This window comes from Scylla paramamosain, chromosome 16 (assembly GCF_035594125.1).
Source record: "Scylla paramamosain isolate STU-SP2022 chromosome 16, ASM3559412v1, whole genome shotgun sequence".
Taxonomy (NCBI): Eukaryota; Metazoa; Arthropoda; class Malacostraca; order Decapoda; family Portunidae; genus Scylla; species Scylla paramamosain.
In genome coordinates, this window is record NC_087166.1 from 21061266 (window position 1) to 21074500 (window position 13235).

The 13235-nt window shown below is 38.1% G+C and overlaps 1 protein-coding gene across 2 annotated transcripts in view; it reads right to left on the reverse strand.

Annotated features, from left to right (window-relative positions):
* LOC135108127 (MFS-type transporter SLC18B1-like) overlaps positions 1-3469 on the reverse strand; it is a 39403-nt gene extending 35934 nt beyond the window's left edge. The window contains exon 1 of one of the 2 annotated variants that reach the window (XM_064018832.1): positions 3325-3469. In XM_064018832.1, the coding sequence (XP_063874902.1) occupies positions 3325-3326 (2 nt within the window). In that variant the 5' untranslated portion in view covers positions 3327-3469. The remainder of the gene's footprint in view (positions 1-3324) is intronic. The other variant, XM_064018831.1, reaches the window with a different exon arrangement.
* Between the last annotated feature and the right edge of the window lie 9766 nt (positions 3470-13235).

Below are 13235 nucleotides of genomic sequence, written 5' to 3' on the forward strand. Positions count from 1 at the left end.
GATAGAAGGTTGTGAAGTGATAGATGTTTAAGAATCTTCCTGTTGAGGATAGACTCAAAAACTTTAGATAAGCAGGAAATTAAAGCAATAGGGACGGTAGTTTGAGGGGATTAGAACGGTCACCCTTTTTAGGAACAGGTTGAATGTGTATATATATATATATATATATATATATATATATATATATATATATATATATATATATATATTATATATATATATATATATATATATATATATATATGTCTTTAAGACACACACACACACACACACACACACACACACACACAACACACACAGATAAAAGTAGAAAACATTACATACATACATAACAATTACCCACAAGAAGTGACTATATTAACATACGCAAGATCAAGTAACTTCAATATCCTTTGATACACTCTTCTATTTCATTTCCTCCAAGTCTCACATGTCGAGACTTTGTCTTTTCATCGCGCCAACCACAACGGCGCCGACAATGAGAAAAGAATACCAGCACGAGACACTACCAAATGTACTGTACCAACATAACCAGTAGTCCCTCGGCGCCGGTACTCTCTTCTCTTCCCCTTTGGACCCCTGCACTCTCTTTCCTTCCCCTTCTTCCTTTCCCACAGTGTCCCTTCCCTTCCGAGCCGCCGCCGCCTGGTTTCGCGAGTCTGGCTTTAGATTTATTAGAGAGGTTGGGTTCTGCTTTTGGTGTCTTTGTCGAGGTTGTTTCTTTCCAACGTTCTTTCTCTTGCTTCAGTTTCTCCCATTCCTGTTCCATTTCCCTCCATTTCTTCTTCTCACTCTTTTCCTTCTTTTTTTCTTTCCTTTTTTCTTTATTATTCTTTTCCTTTTTTATTCTATTTTCTTTCTTGTTTTCTGCCATTACCTCCAGCTTGCTTTGATAACATGCAGTTAGTCCTTCACTAGAATCGTCTCTTTTCTCCCCTAACTTCCTACTTTCGTCATCATCTTTTCTTTCCTGATCACCTCCAGGCTTCTTTTCTGCCCCGTCCTCGTGCCTCTCAAAGCCGCTCCTTAACGCTCTCCTTTCGAGCTTTGAGCGTCTCATACTGAACTTCATTGAAGTATGAGAAAAAAAAATTTTTGAATATAATTGCCTAACAATTATTAGGGCACGTGTGACTGCCAGTAAATTGAATCTCCCTTTTCACTGGTTTAGGGGCAGACCTTTCTCCCAATGGTCAACGAGCAAATGACTTATTCTTTCACTCCGTACAAATGTCTGAGTTACGTATACACCAATTAACCAAGCCTGGATTCGACCCATATTCCTGAAACTTCGTAGCCAGGTGCGTCAGCCACTTTACCATGGAAACAATAACATGAAGAGGGAAACTTGAAAGGTAATGTTAGCAGCTATTTGCGTAAGGTTACAGATAAGCTACTCTCCGTCACCAAGTTCTATCGACGAGTCATTGTTCTGTCTTCTTCAACATGCTCCTCATTGTTATGACTTGCTACCTCACTGCCTATGTTAAGTTAGAGTTGCTTATAGTCAAGTTCTTTCATTTCGTCTCCCTCAATATTCTTTATTGCTATGACTTGCTACCTCACCGCCTACAGAGAGTTTTCAAGTTCTTTCACTTCATCTCCTTCAACATTTTATTGCTTACGACTTAACTATTTCAGCGCCGAGCTACCTGAACTAGTCTAATATTTTCCACCTTCAGTACGTTATTCATACCTACGAATTTCGACTTCAGCTTGATAGTTATAATTTCATAGAGATACGAGAAAAAAAAATATTTCACAGCTAGAGTAGGTGAGTGAAGTAGATTCATTAATCAGATTATTAGTGCCGAGTCAATAGATAGCTTTAAAAGAATATTAATACAAATTTATGGAGAGATAATACGTAGATGTTTTATACAGGGACTACCACTTGTAGACCTACTTGCTTGTTACCGTTTCCCTCTTGCTCTTACGCAAAGTTTAAGTTATACAGACACGTTTACTTATTCGACGTCAAACAAGACCACAACAATGTGTCAATGCTGCACGCCCTACTGTGCTATCGCTTCTCGGTGCTTCATTTTCAAGATTCGTATTTTATGGAGCTGGGAAGACAGAGACCAATGCATCATGGAAGAGATAAGAAGATTTTAAAGAATGAGATGGTTTGCTCACGTAGTAAGAAGAGAAGACCAGGAACTGATTAAAAGAGCCTGGAAAAAAAAAAAAAAAAAAGCTTAGGGAAAAAAAAAATGCTTAGGGGACAAGATCGAACAGACGGTAGAGTGAGATAGAGGGATGAGATTAGGTTAGAACTGCAAAGGATGGGAGTCACGGAGGAAGATGCAAGGGAAAGGACAGAAACAACTAGAGGAGACTTGTATATGGCGCCAACCCCTGACTTTAAGGAAACAGTGAAAGGAGGAGGAGGGAAACAGAGACGAACACTCACCACTGCTTCAGTCTAGTGTTCGGTTCAGAGGCTTTACGAGTACCACGTCTCACCCAACATTTCAGCTGATGCGCGGGATTACAAAGGATTACAGAACAGCCTCGGATTTTCTGGGTTCTTCCTAAAGCTGCCTGATTACAGTTCACTTTTCTGTACTAATTACTGGTTAGGCGTGACTCACCCCTAGTCACCCAATTACTCACGCAGCTAGTCAAGCAAATGTCTCGCCCAATAACAGCCATGCATCATGACTAAGGCAGTGACATCTGCTCTTACACTCCTTCATCTATAAAGGTTATGTAATACTAATTTCGTCTAGAATTAAATAACTTTCAAGTTGATAACACATATTTAAGAGAAAATGTAATGCTTATCTTGTATACCGTTCTTACGTAAGTCATTTTCAGTTGTTATAGCACACACCAACAAGTAAAAAAATAGAATACTAATCTCTGAGTTCTTACACACACACAAAAAAAAATAAAAATAAAATAAATAAATAAATAAATAAATAAATAAATAAATAAATAAATAAATAAATAAATTGTATATATATATATATATATATATATATATATATATATATATATATATATATATATATATATATATATATATATATATATATATATATATATATATATATATATATATATATATATATATATATATATATATAATCTTGTATACCACTTCAGTATTTTCTTGAGTTATCACACACACACACACACCATATAAATATCGCATACCGTTCTTGAGTAATTTTTTTGTTGATATCACACACACACACACACACACACACACACACACACACACACACACACACACACTCCATATTAATATCGTATACCATTCTTAATTCATTTTTGAATTGACAGGACACACACACACAACCACTACACACTCACATCGTATGCCAGTACAGAGCAGCGGGCCTTCACAACACAGAGAGACAAGGCGCCGTACCTCCCACCACTGGCCACAGGAACACACTGGTGGTGACTGATGCCTGATGATAACGACAGTGAATCTAGAGTAACAAGAATGGTTTCAATAGTTTATAAAAATTTTTTTGAGTAGCTCTGAACGGTATTTTCAATGGCTGGTAAAAGGTCTTCAACATTTTACGTGATTTTGGGAATTTTTAAGGATGTTTTCAAAGCTTTCTACGATGCTTTCAAGTTTTAAAGGAGTTTCGATGATTTGTTAAGCTACTCCAGACTCCTTGGTGGTGATCCGAAACAGCACATGCCTCACACCTGCGCTCCAAAACCTATCTATCATGCAGGATTACTTTTTTTCTTCCTTTTCGGTACAGTCTTAGTTACACATATGTGGCTAAGCTGAATGCTACAAGATGAATACCGCTCAAGCACGGCCAGCCCAACACAAAGCACTAACAGAAGGATGTTTTTACTAGGGGATCCGAACCCAAAGAGATCTGATGTTTCGCTCTCAAGAAAGAACGAGGACCAACCCACTGTGATAATTCAAATATTGGTTGTCGGTTAGTAAAGACGAGTTGATATTGAGACCTGCTGACAACACTACAACATTCATGAGTGGAGAGAACGTGATACCGTTGAAAAAATAAAATAAATAAATAGATAAATATAATTATAAATTGATTAATTAGTTTATTTATTTATGTGGCATTGTTATTGTCAGGAAACATTATTATTAGGTCTTTGATCTGTTTAGCTGCCCTATAAACACTCACTGCTGTCACAGTTCGCAGCACCATCTTGGTGTTTCTTTAACACAGCGGTTCTCAAACTTGTCATGAGCAACCCTCTTCGGAACATTCCAATCCTTCCTGGATCACTTATACAGTGGTATGTTAACCTTATTTTAAAAAGAAATCAAACGTGTTATCCACTCTCATCTTAACTAAGGTAATGGGATAATGGACAAAGAACTAAATATACATAATCACTGACTGACTGGCCGGGTGTCTTTTTTTTTTGGGGTGGTGGGCCCAGCCTCACCACAGATAGGCCCACCACCCACCAGTCCAACACAAGCGTTTGGTACAGGAGTCGTTCCCGTCAGAGCAATCACTAGACGGAATCCGAGGGAGCAAGGATTTGGGGAGAGGATGAGCGGGCATTACGTAATCATTGTTTACTGGAGCGCAGAGTAATGCACATCAGTAAAGAGGACTTAACTATTTCAACGCAGAGTTGCTTGAACTAGCCTCATATTTTCCTTCTTCAGTACATTATTCATAGCTACGTCTTGTGACCTTGGGCTGATAATTTTTTTTTATTTCTTAGAGGCACGAGATACTTTATACTTGGATATACAGAGTCCCCTTGATGTTAGTAATCTAGTACAAACCTTTATTTCTCCGTGGACACCAACTACTCCCTTTGCTTATCCATGTAAGTGCTTTTTAAGACGCCTACCTCATATCTCATTTCTTTTCATGGTGTACCATAGTTTCATAACTGTTTAACAAATAATTTGTTCTTTGTTAATGAGTGTCCAAGCTCTCCGAGCCGTATGTTAGGGCTGGTAAAATGCACTGATTACCTATGTACTTTTCTTTATATTGAGAGTGGGAGATTATTCTTCATTACATTGCTTGGTTTCCCAAAGACACTCCATCCTATTGCTATCCTTCTGTTGATTTATTTTTCATGTTCTGGGCTCGTATTAATAGACTCCTAGGAGCATTCCTAGAATTGTTTTTGTCCTCGACTTTGCTCCTAAAAGTTGCTCCTAAAAGCAACTTTTACTTTCAAAGTAAAAGTTTACTTTCAAAGTAAAAATTACTCCTAGGAGTAGAAATGCCGCTAAAGTAGAGGATTTTCTAAGTGTAGCAGCATTATTTTGAACCACATATAACAAGATCTCGCTCTTTATTTTTGTGAATTAAGCTTGAATATTTCTAAGCAATCCTAGACTATTTCTGAACATATTAAGAGCGATATGTAATTTTCGGACACGTCGATAATTTGGCGGATGTAAACAAAGCGCCGCTCTCCATGCCGGGCCAACATGGCGCTTGTCCTCTCAAGATGGATATAGAGGACGGCAGCCAGTTCAGAAGTGAAAGAAATTAGTGCAGCTGTGAAACGTTACACCTTGTAAACCTCACACAGGAAAGAAAACAATATAACAAAGGATAAAAATTATCCGGGAGTGACCTCCAAAAAAAGACTGTATGGGCAAACATTGTTACCCATCGAAATTAAGCATGCGTACATACATATTATCATATGCATAGTACATCTCTCTCTCTCTCTCTCTCTCTCTCTCTCTCTCTCTCTCTCTCTCTCTCTCTCTCTCTCTCTCTCTCTCTCTCTCTCTCTCTCTCTCTCTCTCATATATATATATATATATATATATATATATATATATATATATATATATATATATATATATATATATATATATATATATATATATATATATATATATATATATATATATATATATATATATATATATATATATATATAATACACAAACTCACACACACACACACGCACACACAGATGTGTATGCATGTATGTATGTATATTCCACTTTTGTTGACAAAACAAACTTCACTCTTAACTCATGTAAAAGACCCTCCAAGGTACTTTTATCTTTTGTCCACTTTGAGAGCACTTCTAGGAGCAAACTCGCAACTTTGAAAATCATTTTAGGAGTTAGGAGCAATTTTGAAAGTAATCTTTGCTTTGAGATTAACTTTTAGCTTTCAAAGTGTTTATTAATAAGGGCCCTGGGCTGAAACTATTTTTTCGTACATAAATACTGATATTCCTAACACATTCCATGAGCTCATTCTCGATTCTAATTTCTTTGTCAGGTATAAAGTTGTTGAACACTTCTGTTGTCTTCATATTCATCATCAACCCTATTGTATTCATGGATAACTGCAAAATCATCTCGTGAAGCTCATCTGTGGATTTCCTTAAAAAAAAAAAGAATAAAAAAAAAGTCATGATTTCATCTCTAAATTAAAGTCAGGAATGTGAGTATTGTCTTTGCCTCGTGGAATCTAATTAAATCTTGATCCAGTACTCAGTGTTATAATTACCAAACCTAATCACAAGGCTGGGTCATAAGTAATGGCATTGGAGCTTTGCACAAAAGGGATAAGGGATTCATCTTTCACAGGCTCACCTGGTTGACTGTCCTAAGCGATTTGGGAGGTCATGTCAGGAAATGGTAACTTGGTCTATTATCTCCTACCTATAAGATGTTAACTTTAATACTGAAACATACTGCTAAGATATTAGTGCAGGGCTTTTTTTTTTTTTTTATGTAGGAAGGACACTGGCCAAGGGCAACAAAAATCTAATAAAAAAAATGCCCACTGAAATGCCAGTCTCACAAAAGGGTCAAAGCAGTAGTCAAAAATTGAATGTTGGCATAATAGGTGAGCTAACACATTGTGGCAGGCAATCCCACATTGTAACCACCTTCACACCACACCTCAGTATATAAACACTTATGGCCATGAGTAGTTCGGTCACAATACCATGTAATCATTAGGCTGATACATAACTTGTCACCTGGAAAGCCCAGTACAATACCAATGACACAGACCGTGTGAAGAGTTCATCACACAAAGGTACACACACACACACACACACACACACACACACACACACACACACACACACACACACACACACACACACACACACACACACATACAGAGAGAGAGAGAGAGAGAGAGAGAGAGAGAGAGAGAGAGAGAGAGAGAGAGATTAAAGAAATCAGTTCCTAGAAAAAAAATATAAAAACTAAATAAAGTTAGTGACAATAAAATATAACTAATAAAATGAAAATTTTTAAGTAAGAAAAATAGAAACAGTACAATAAATTGGAAGTAAAAAAAGTTAATAGAAATATGGAAACGTTATAAAGATTTGCGTTCTTTTATCTACTTTTTTTTTTATTTACGTATTTCTTTATTTGTTTATGATTTTTTTTTCCTTAATTAATTTGTTTGGTTATTTGTATATTCTAGAAGTCCACAATTTTTATTATTACTGAAGTACTGTCATATATCTTCAGTCGGTGTTCAGCAACAAGCCTTTAACTTTACTATCATTCATGACCTAAAGCAACTGGTGCAACATCCTACTAATATTAATGACCGTCTTGGAGATACGCTCAACATTCTTGATCTTTTCCTGAACTTTAATCCATCTGCTTACGCTGTCACCCTATCTATTCCGTTGGGCTCCTACGATCACAATCTCATATCTGTATCTTGTCCTATCGCTTCAATCCCTTCTCAGGATCCCCCGAAGCGGAAGTGCCTCTAGGGATTTGCCTCTGTTAATTGGGGGGACCTGAGGAGATATTATTCTGATTTTCCTTGGAATGACTAATGCTTCCGTATCTGTCCGTCTCGGCATGGAGGCGTACATTCGTCCCTCTTTCTCTCGATCTTAAATCTTCCAAACCTTGGTTTAACACATCCTGTTCTCGTGCTATACATGCATGATAGAGAGGTGGCCCACAAAAGGTACTTGAGCCTTCCATCACCAGAATCTCATGCATTTCATATTTCTGCCCGGAACCATGCCAAGTCTGTTCTCCAACTAGCCAAAACTCCTATATTAATAGAAAGTGTCAAAATTTTTCAAGATCTAACTCCCCTCATGATTTCCGCCAAAAACATCTCCAATAACTTTGCTTCTTCTTCTTTCCCTCCTTTATTTCAACCTTATGGCACTACTACCATCTCATCTATTCCTAAAGTCGAACTCTTCGCTCATTTTTTTTGCTCAAAAAGACTCCACCTTAGATGATTCTGGGTTTGTTCCTCCCTTTCTTACACCCTCTGACTATTTCATGCTATCTATTATGATCCTTCGCGGTGATGTTTTCCATGCCCTCGCTGACCTTAACCCTCGGAAGGCTTATGGACCTGATGAGGTCCATTCTATTGTTCTTTTGTGCTTGCACCTTGCCAAGTTAAACTCTTCTAACTCTGTCTGTCAACATCTACCTTTCCTTCTTGCTGGAAGTTTCCTTACATTCAGCCTGTTCCTAAAAAGGGTGACTGCTCTAATCTCTCAAACTACCGTTCTATTGCTTTAATTTCCTGCCTCTCTAAATCTATCCTCAACAGGAAGATTCTTAAACATCTATCGCTTCACAACCTTCTAAATGATTGCCAGTATGGGTTCCGTCGAGGTCGCTATACTGATGATCTTCTGACTTTCCTTACTAAGTCTTTTAGGGATTTTGGTGAAACTTGCTGTTGCCTTAGACATATCAGTAGCTTTTGATAGAATCTGGCACAAAGCTTTGATTTTCAAACCTATGGCTTCTATCCTTTTCTCTGTAACTTTATCTCGAGTTTCCTTTCGGACTGTTCTATTGCTGCTGTGGTAGACGGTCACTGTTCTTCTCCTAAATCTATTAACAGTGGTGTTCCTCAGGGTTCTGTCCTGTCACCCACTCTCCTCCTATTATTCATCAATGATTTTCTAAACCAAACTTCCAGTCCTGTCCACTCTTACGCTGATGATACCACCCTGAACTTTTCCACTTCTTTTCGTAGACGTCCAACCGTTCAGGAAGTAAACAGCTCAAGCAGGGAAGCCACAGAACGCCTAAATTCTGATCTCTCCAAATTTTCTGATTGAGGCAGAGTAAACTTAGTATTGTTCAATGTTTCAAAAACTCAATTCCTCTATCTATCAGTTCAACACAACCTTCCAGATAACTAACCCCTCTTCTTCAATGACACTCAACTGTCCCCCTCTTCTACACTGAACATCCTCGGTCTGTCCTTTACTTATATTCTGAACTCAAAACTTCACATCTCATCTCTAGCTAAAACAGCTTCTATGAAGTTAGGTGTTCTGAGCCATCTCCACATTCATTTTTTTTTTTTTTTTTTCAATTCCACCCCCGCCCCCTCCACACCTGCTAACTCTGTACAGGGGCCTTATCCGCTCATGTATAGAGTATGCTTCACATGTATGGGGAGGTTTCACTCTTAACGCTCTTTTATACAGGGTGGAATCAAAAGCTTCTCGTCTTATTAACTCCTCTCCTCAAACTGACTGTCTTCAGCCTCTTTCTCATCACCGTAATGTTACATCTCTTGCTATCTTCTACTGCTATTTTCATGCTAACTACTTTTCTGATCTTGCTAACTGCATGCCTCCCCTCCTCCCAGTCCTTGCTGCACAAGACTTTTTTTCTTTCTCTCACCCCTATCCTGTCCACCTCTCTAATGCAAAAGTTAACCAATATTCTCAATCATTCATCCCTTTCTCTGGTAAACTCTGGAACTCCCTGCCTGCTTGTGTATTCCCTCCTTCCTATGACTTGAACTCTTTCAAGAGGGAGGTTTCAAGACACTTATCTTTTAATTTTTGACGACCGCTTTTGACTCTGTTTGGGAACCGGTACCTCAGTGGGCTATTTATTATTATTATTATCATTATTATTATTACTATTATTATTATTATTATTATTATTATTATTATGTTGCCCTTGGTTGGTACCCGTCCTATATAAAAAAAAAAAAAAAATCTGTAGGAAGAAAGTCTCCTACGGGAAGGATGGGCGGCGAGCGGAGGAATTAAACAGGAGAGGGAAGGGGTTCCAGGGGAGGCCGAGGGCGTGTGCTTTTTTTTTTTTTTTTCTTTTGTCACAGGTCCCATAAATATCATTGTAAATCACCGCCCAGTAAACCAACACATACAAATTTACCATTTTAGCGACAGTGTGTGTGTGTGTGTGTGTGTGTGTGTGTGTGTCATTCACCTACGGTCATCTGCTGGTCACCCAGCCAGCCGTTCCCCTGCGGAAGAAGCTAAGAGGTCATAGTGACGTGTGCGTGTGTGGTTTTAGCCATTCATCGGTTCCTGTTTCTATTGAACATATTCATTTTGTATTTCTTAATGTGTGCTATCCTATTTCTTGGGATTTTAGCAAACTGTTTGTGTTATTTAAAGATGGAGAGAGATTGCATTCTGGAAATTCTAGGGGCATCAGCGTGATGAACACATTAGGAAAGGTTTATGATGTGTAATTATTGAACAGATTGAAACTGTGGGTTAGTTAATATGGATAAGTACCAGGCAGGGGCGTAGCAAGACTGCAGCTATGTAGAACAGATCGTGACTTTAAGACTCTTATGTAATTTTGCAAAATCCAGACACAGAAAATGATATGTCCTGTTTGTCGACTTCAGCAAGGCATATGACAGAGTGCCTCGCAATGGTTTAATTAGAGCTTCAAAGTCACGAACCTGCAGTAAGGTGATGTTGAGAACCATTCAGGTGATGTATACATGTACCAGAAATGTAGCCATAGTCTTATGGGCGTATCGGACACCATTGCTAAACTGTGTGACTATGTGTATGATGTGATGAGATTGTATATGTGAACAGTTACTCTTTTTGGGTGCTTTAAAAATAACAGCACAACAATAGTGATTTACGAAAGCATAATGACTGGTTGTTTGATAAGTTTTTTTACATTTTTGGTTTATATTTGTTGGCTTGTGAAAGTTTCCATTTTATGAATCACTGGAGATCTTTATGTTGAAAATTTAATGGCCATCTTTGTAGGAAAAGGCTAAGATTACATGAATTTTGTTTGTAGGAATATCTTAAGATTATGTTCGAAATTGCAGGTGTTTTGTGATCAAGGATATTTTCTATGTTGCTTGTTTTCTGGGATTTATTTTAACATTGTTTTAAGTTGCTGGCTTTCAAGATCTACTTTAAGGTCAAATTTTGCATTGCTAGCTTTTATTATCATATAGTTTTTTTTTTTTTTATTATAACCGGAATGAATTAATGCGACACTTTGTACAACTTTGTAATCAATAAACTACTACTACCAATACTACTACTACTACTACTACTACTACTACTACTGTACATGCTTCCTTGTGTGTGCGCGTGTGTGTGTGTGTGTGTGTGTGGGATAGTTGTCATTGGTAACAGAGAATACAATAATAGATACAACACCAGTCTGTGACATCATCACTCATCTCTACCGTACTCATGTTTCTCCTTCCTTTTATTGCTTCTCACCTTATCTCTCCTTCCTATGCATCTTTGGAGAGAGAGAGAGAGAGAGAGAGAGAGAGAGAGAGAGAGAGAGAGAGAGAGAGAGAGAGAGAGAGAGAGAGAGAGAGTATTAGCTTATGATAGTGCGGCATATTCGCGGTGCGCAGGTGTGTCGGGAAGGGGCCGAGCCCTGTGGACGAGTGAGGGCAGAAAGGGAAAAGTCAAATTATAGATGATTCAGTGTTGTCAGGTCAAGTAGTGAGGCTTTCCGTCTGGCAAAATAAATTAATAAAAGATAAATTACATGAAAATAAATAAATAAAAATATACAAAATCAAGTGACTAGATAGACAAATGAGTAAATGAATAAATAAATAAATAACAATGCCGATAACCCTGTAACGAAGAGAGTTTCACGATCCTCCTATACGCTGCCCCTGTCCTCCACGGGCCGGAACAAATCTTGGTTTCACAGTTTCCAAAACATTTAATTTTGCGTTGAATAATAAATCGTCGTCAGTACATAAAAAATGAGTTTGGTTGACGCATGTGAGAATATCAATTCATCAATGAAGTGAAAGGAGGGGACCTTGTACAGTACCTCAGAGTGCCCTGCGTGAACTGAGTGTCTCCCACAATGCCAATGATTTATTTAGAGTAATGACTTCAGCTTGCCTGTAGTACGTATTTGAGGCGAGTTAGAAACAAAAATAAAACCTGTCATCGCAGAACAATACTGATAACTTGCTGGAATTGACGGGAAGCACGGCAACCACCTGCCCCACCAACACCATCATCATCACCTTCACCCCCCCCCCTCTCTCTCTCTCTCTCTCTCTCTCTCTCTCTCTCTCTCTCTCTCTCTCTCTCTCTCTGTCTCTCTTACATACGCGAATTTAGGATATAAAGCTAATCTTTTCTAATTTTTCGACTCCTCTCATACTTTTTTTCCTTTTAACCCTTTTATTTTTTTTTTCACTCGTAATTACTCCTCATCTTTTTTCATTCCATTTTTTTTCCAGGTTTTAGATAATGACTAGCAAGCAGTAAATATGTAGGCTGGTTATGTCACACCTCGAGACTGACGCATAGACTGGAAGGGGGCGGTCCGTGGATGACTGAAACTTATCTATGGAAAAAAAGAAGACTTTTTAGTTCTGAAGGTGGATCTAAACACACACACACACACACACACACACACACGCTTCTCTTCATAATACATACTGATGATATGCCACGTGTAAACCCCAATCTTCGTTATATATGCAGATGACACCAATATATCGCTGTCAGATAAGGACATAAAACCTTTGTACACAAACTGAAATTTAGAACTCCAACAAGTAAATCTGTGGCTAGAGGTGAGTAAACTAATAGCCATCGTCACTCAAACCAGTTGTGTAATTTTTAAAGTCGTTCTGTAAAGAACATACGTGTGTGTGTGTGTGTGTGTGTGTGTGTGTGTGTGTGTGTGCGTGTGTGTGTGTGTGTACCTAGTTGTATCTACCTAATTGTGACATACGGGAGGAGTCAAGCTCGTACTGTCCCGTCTCCATGACTATTCTTATCCAACTTTTCCTTAAAATCATGAATATTCTTCACACAGAATACATCCTCCTCCAGTCCATTCCATGCTTCAATGCTTCTGTGAGGAAAGTTAAACTTCTTTATGTCCCTTTTGCAGGTGGTCACTTATAGTTTTCTTCCATGTCCTTTTGTTTCCCTTTCATTCAACACAGAGATCTTCCCTATACCAGTTTTTTTTTTTTTTTTTTTTATCCCACTAAGCATTCTGTATAGTGCAGTCA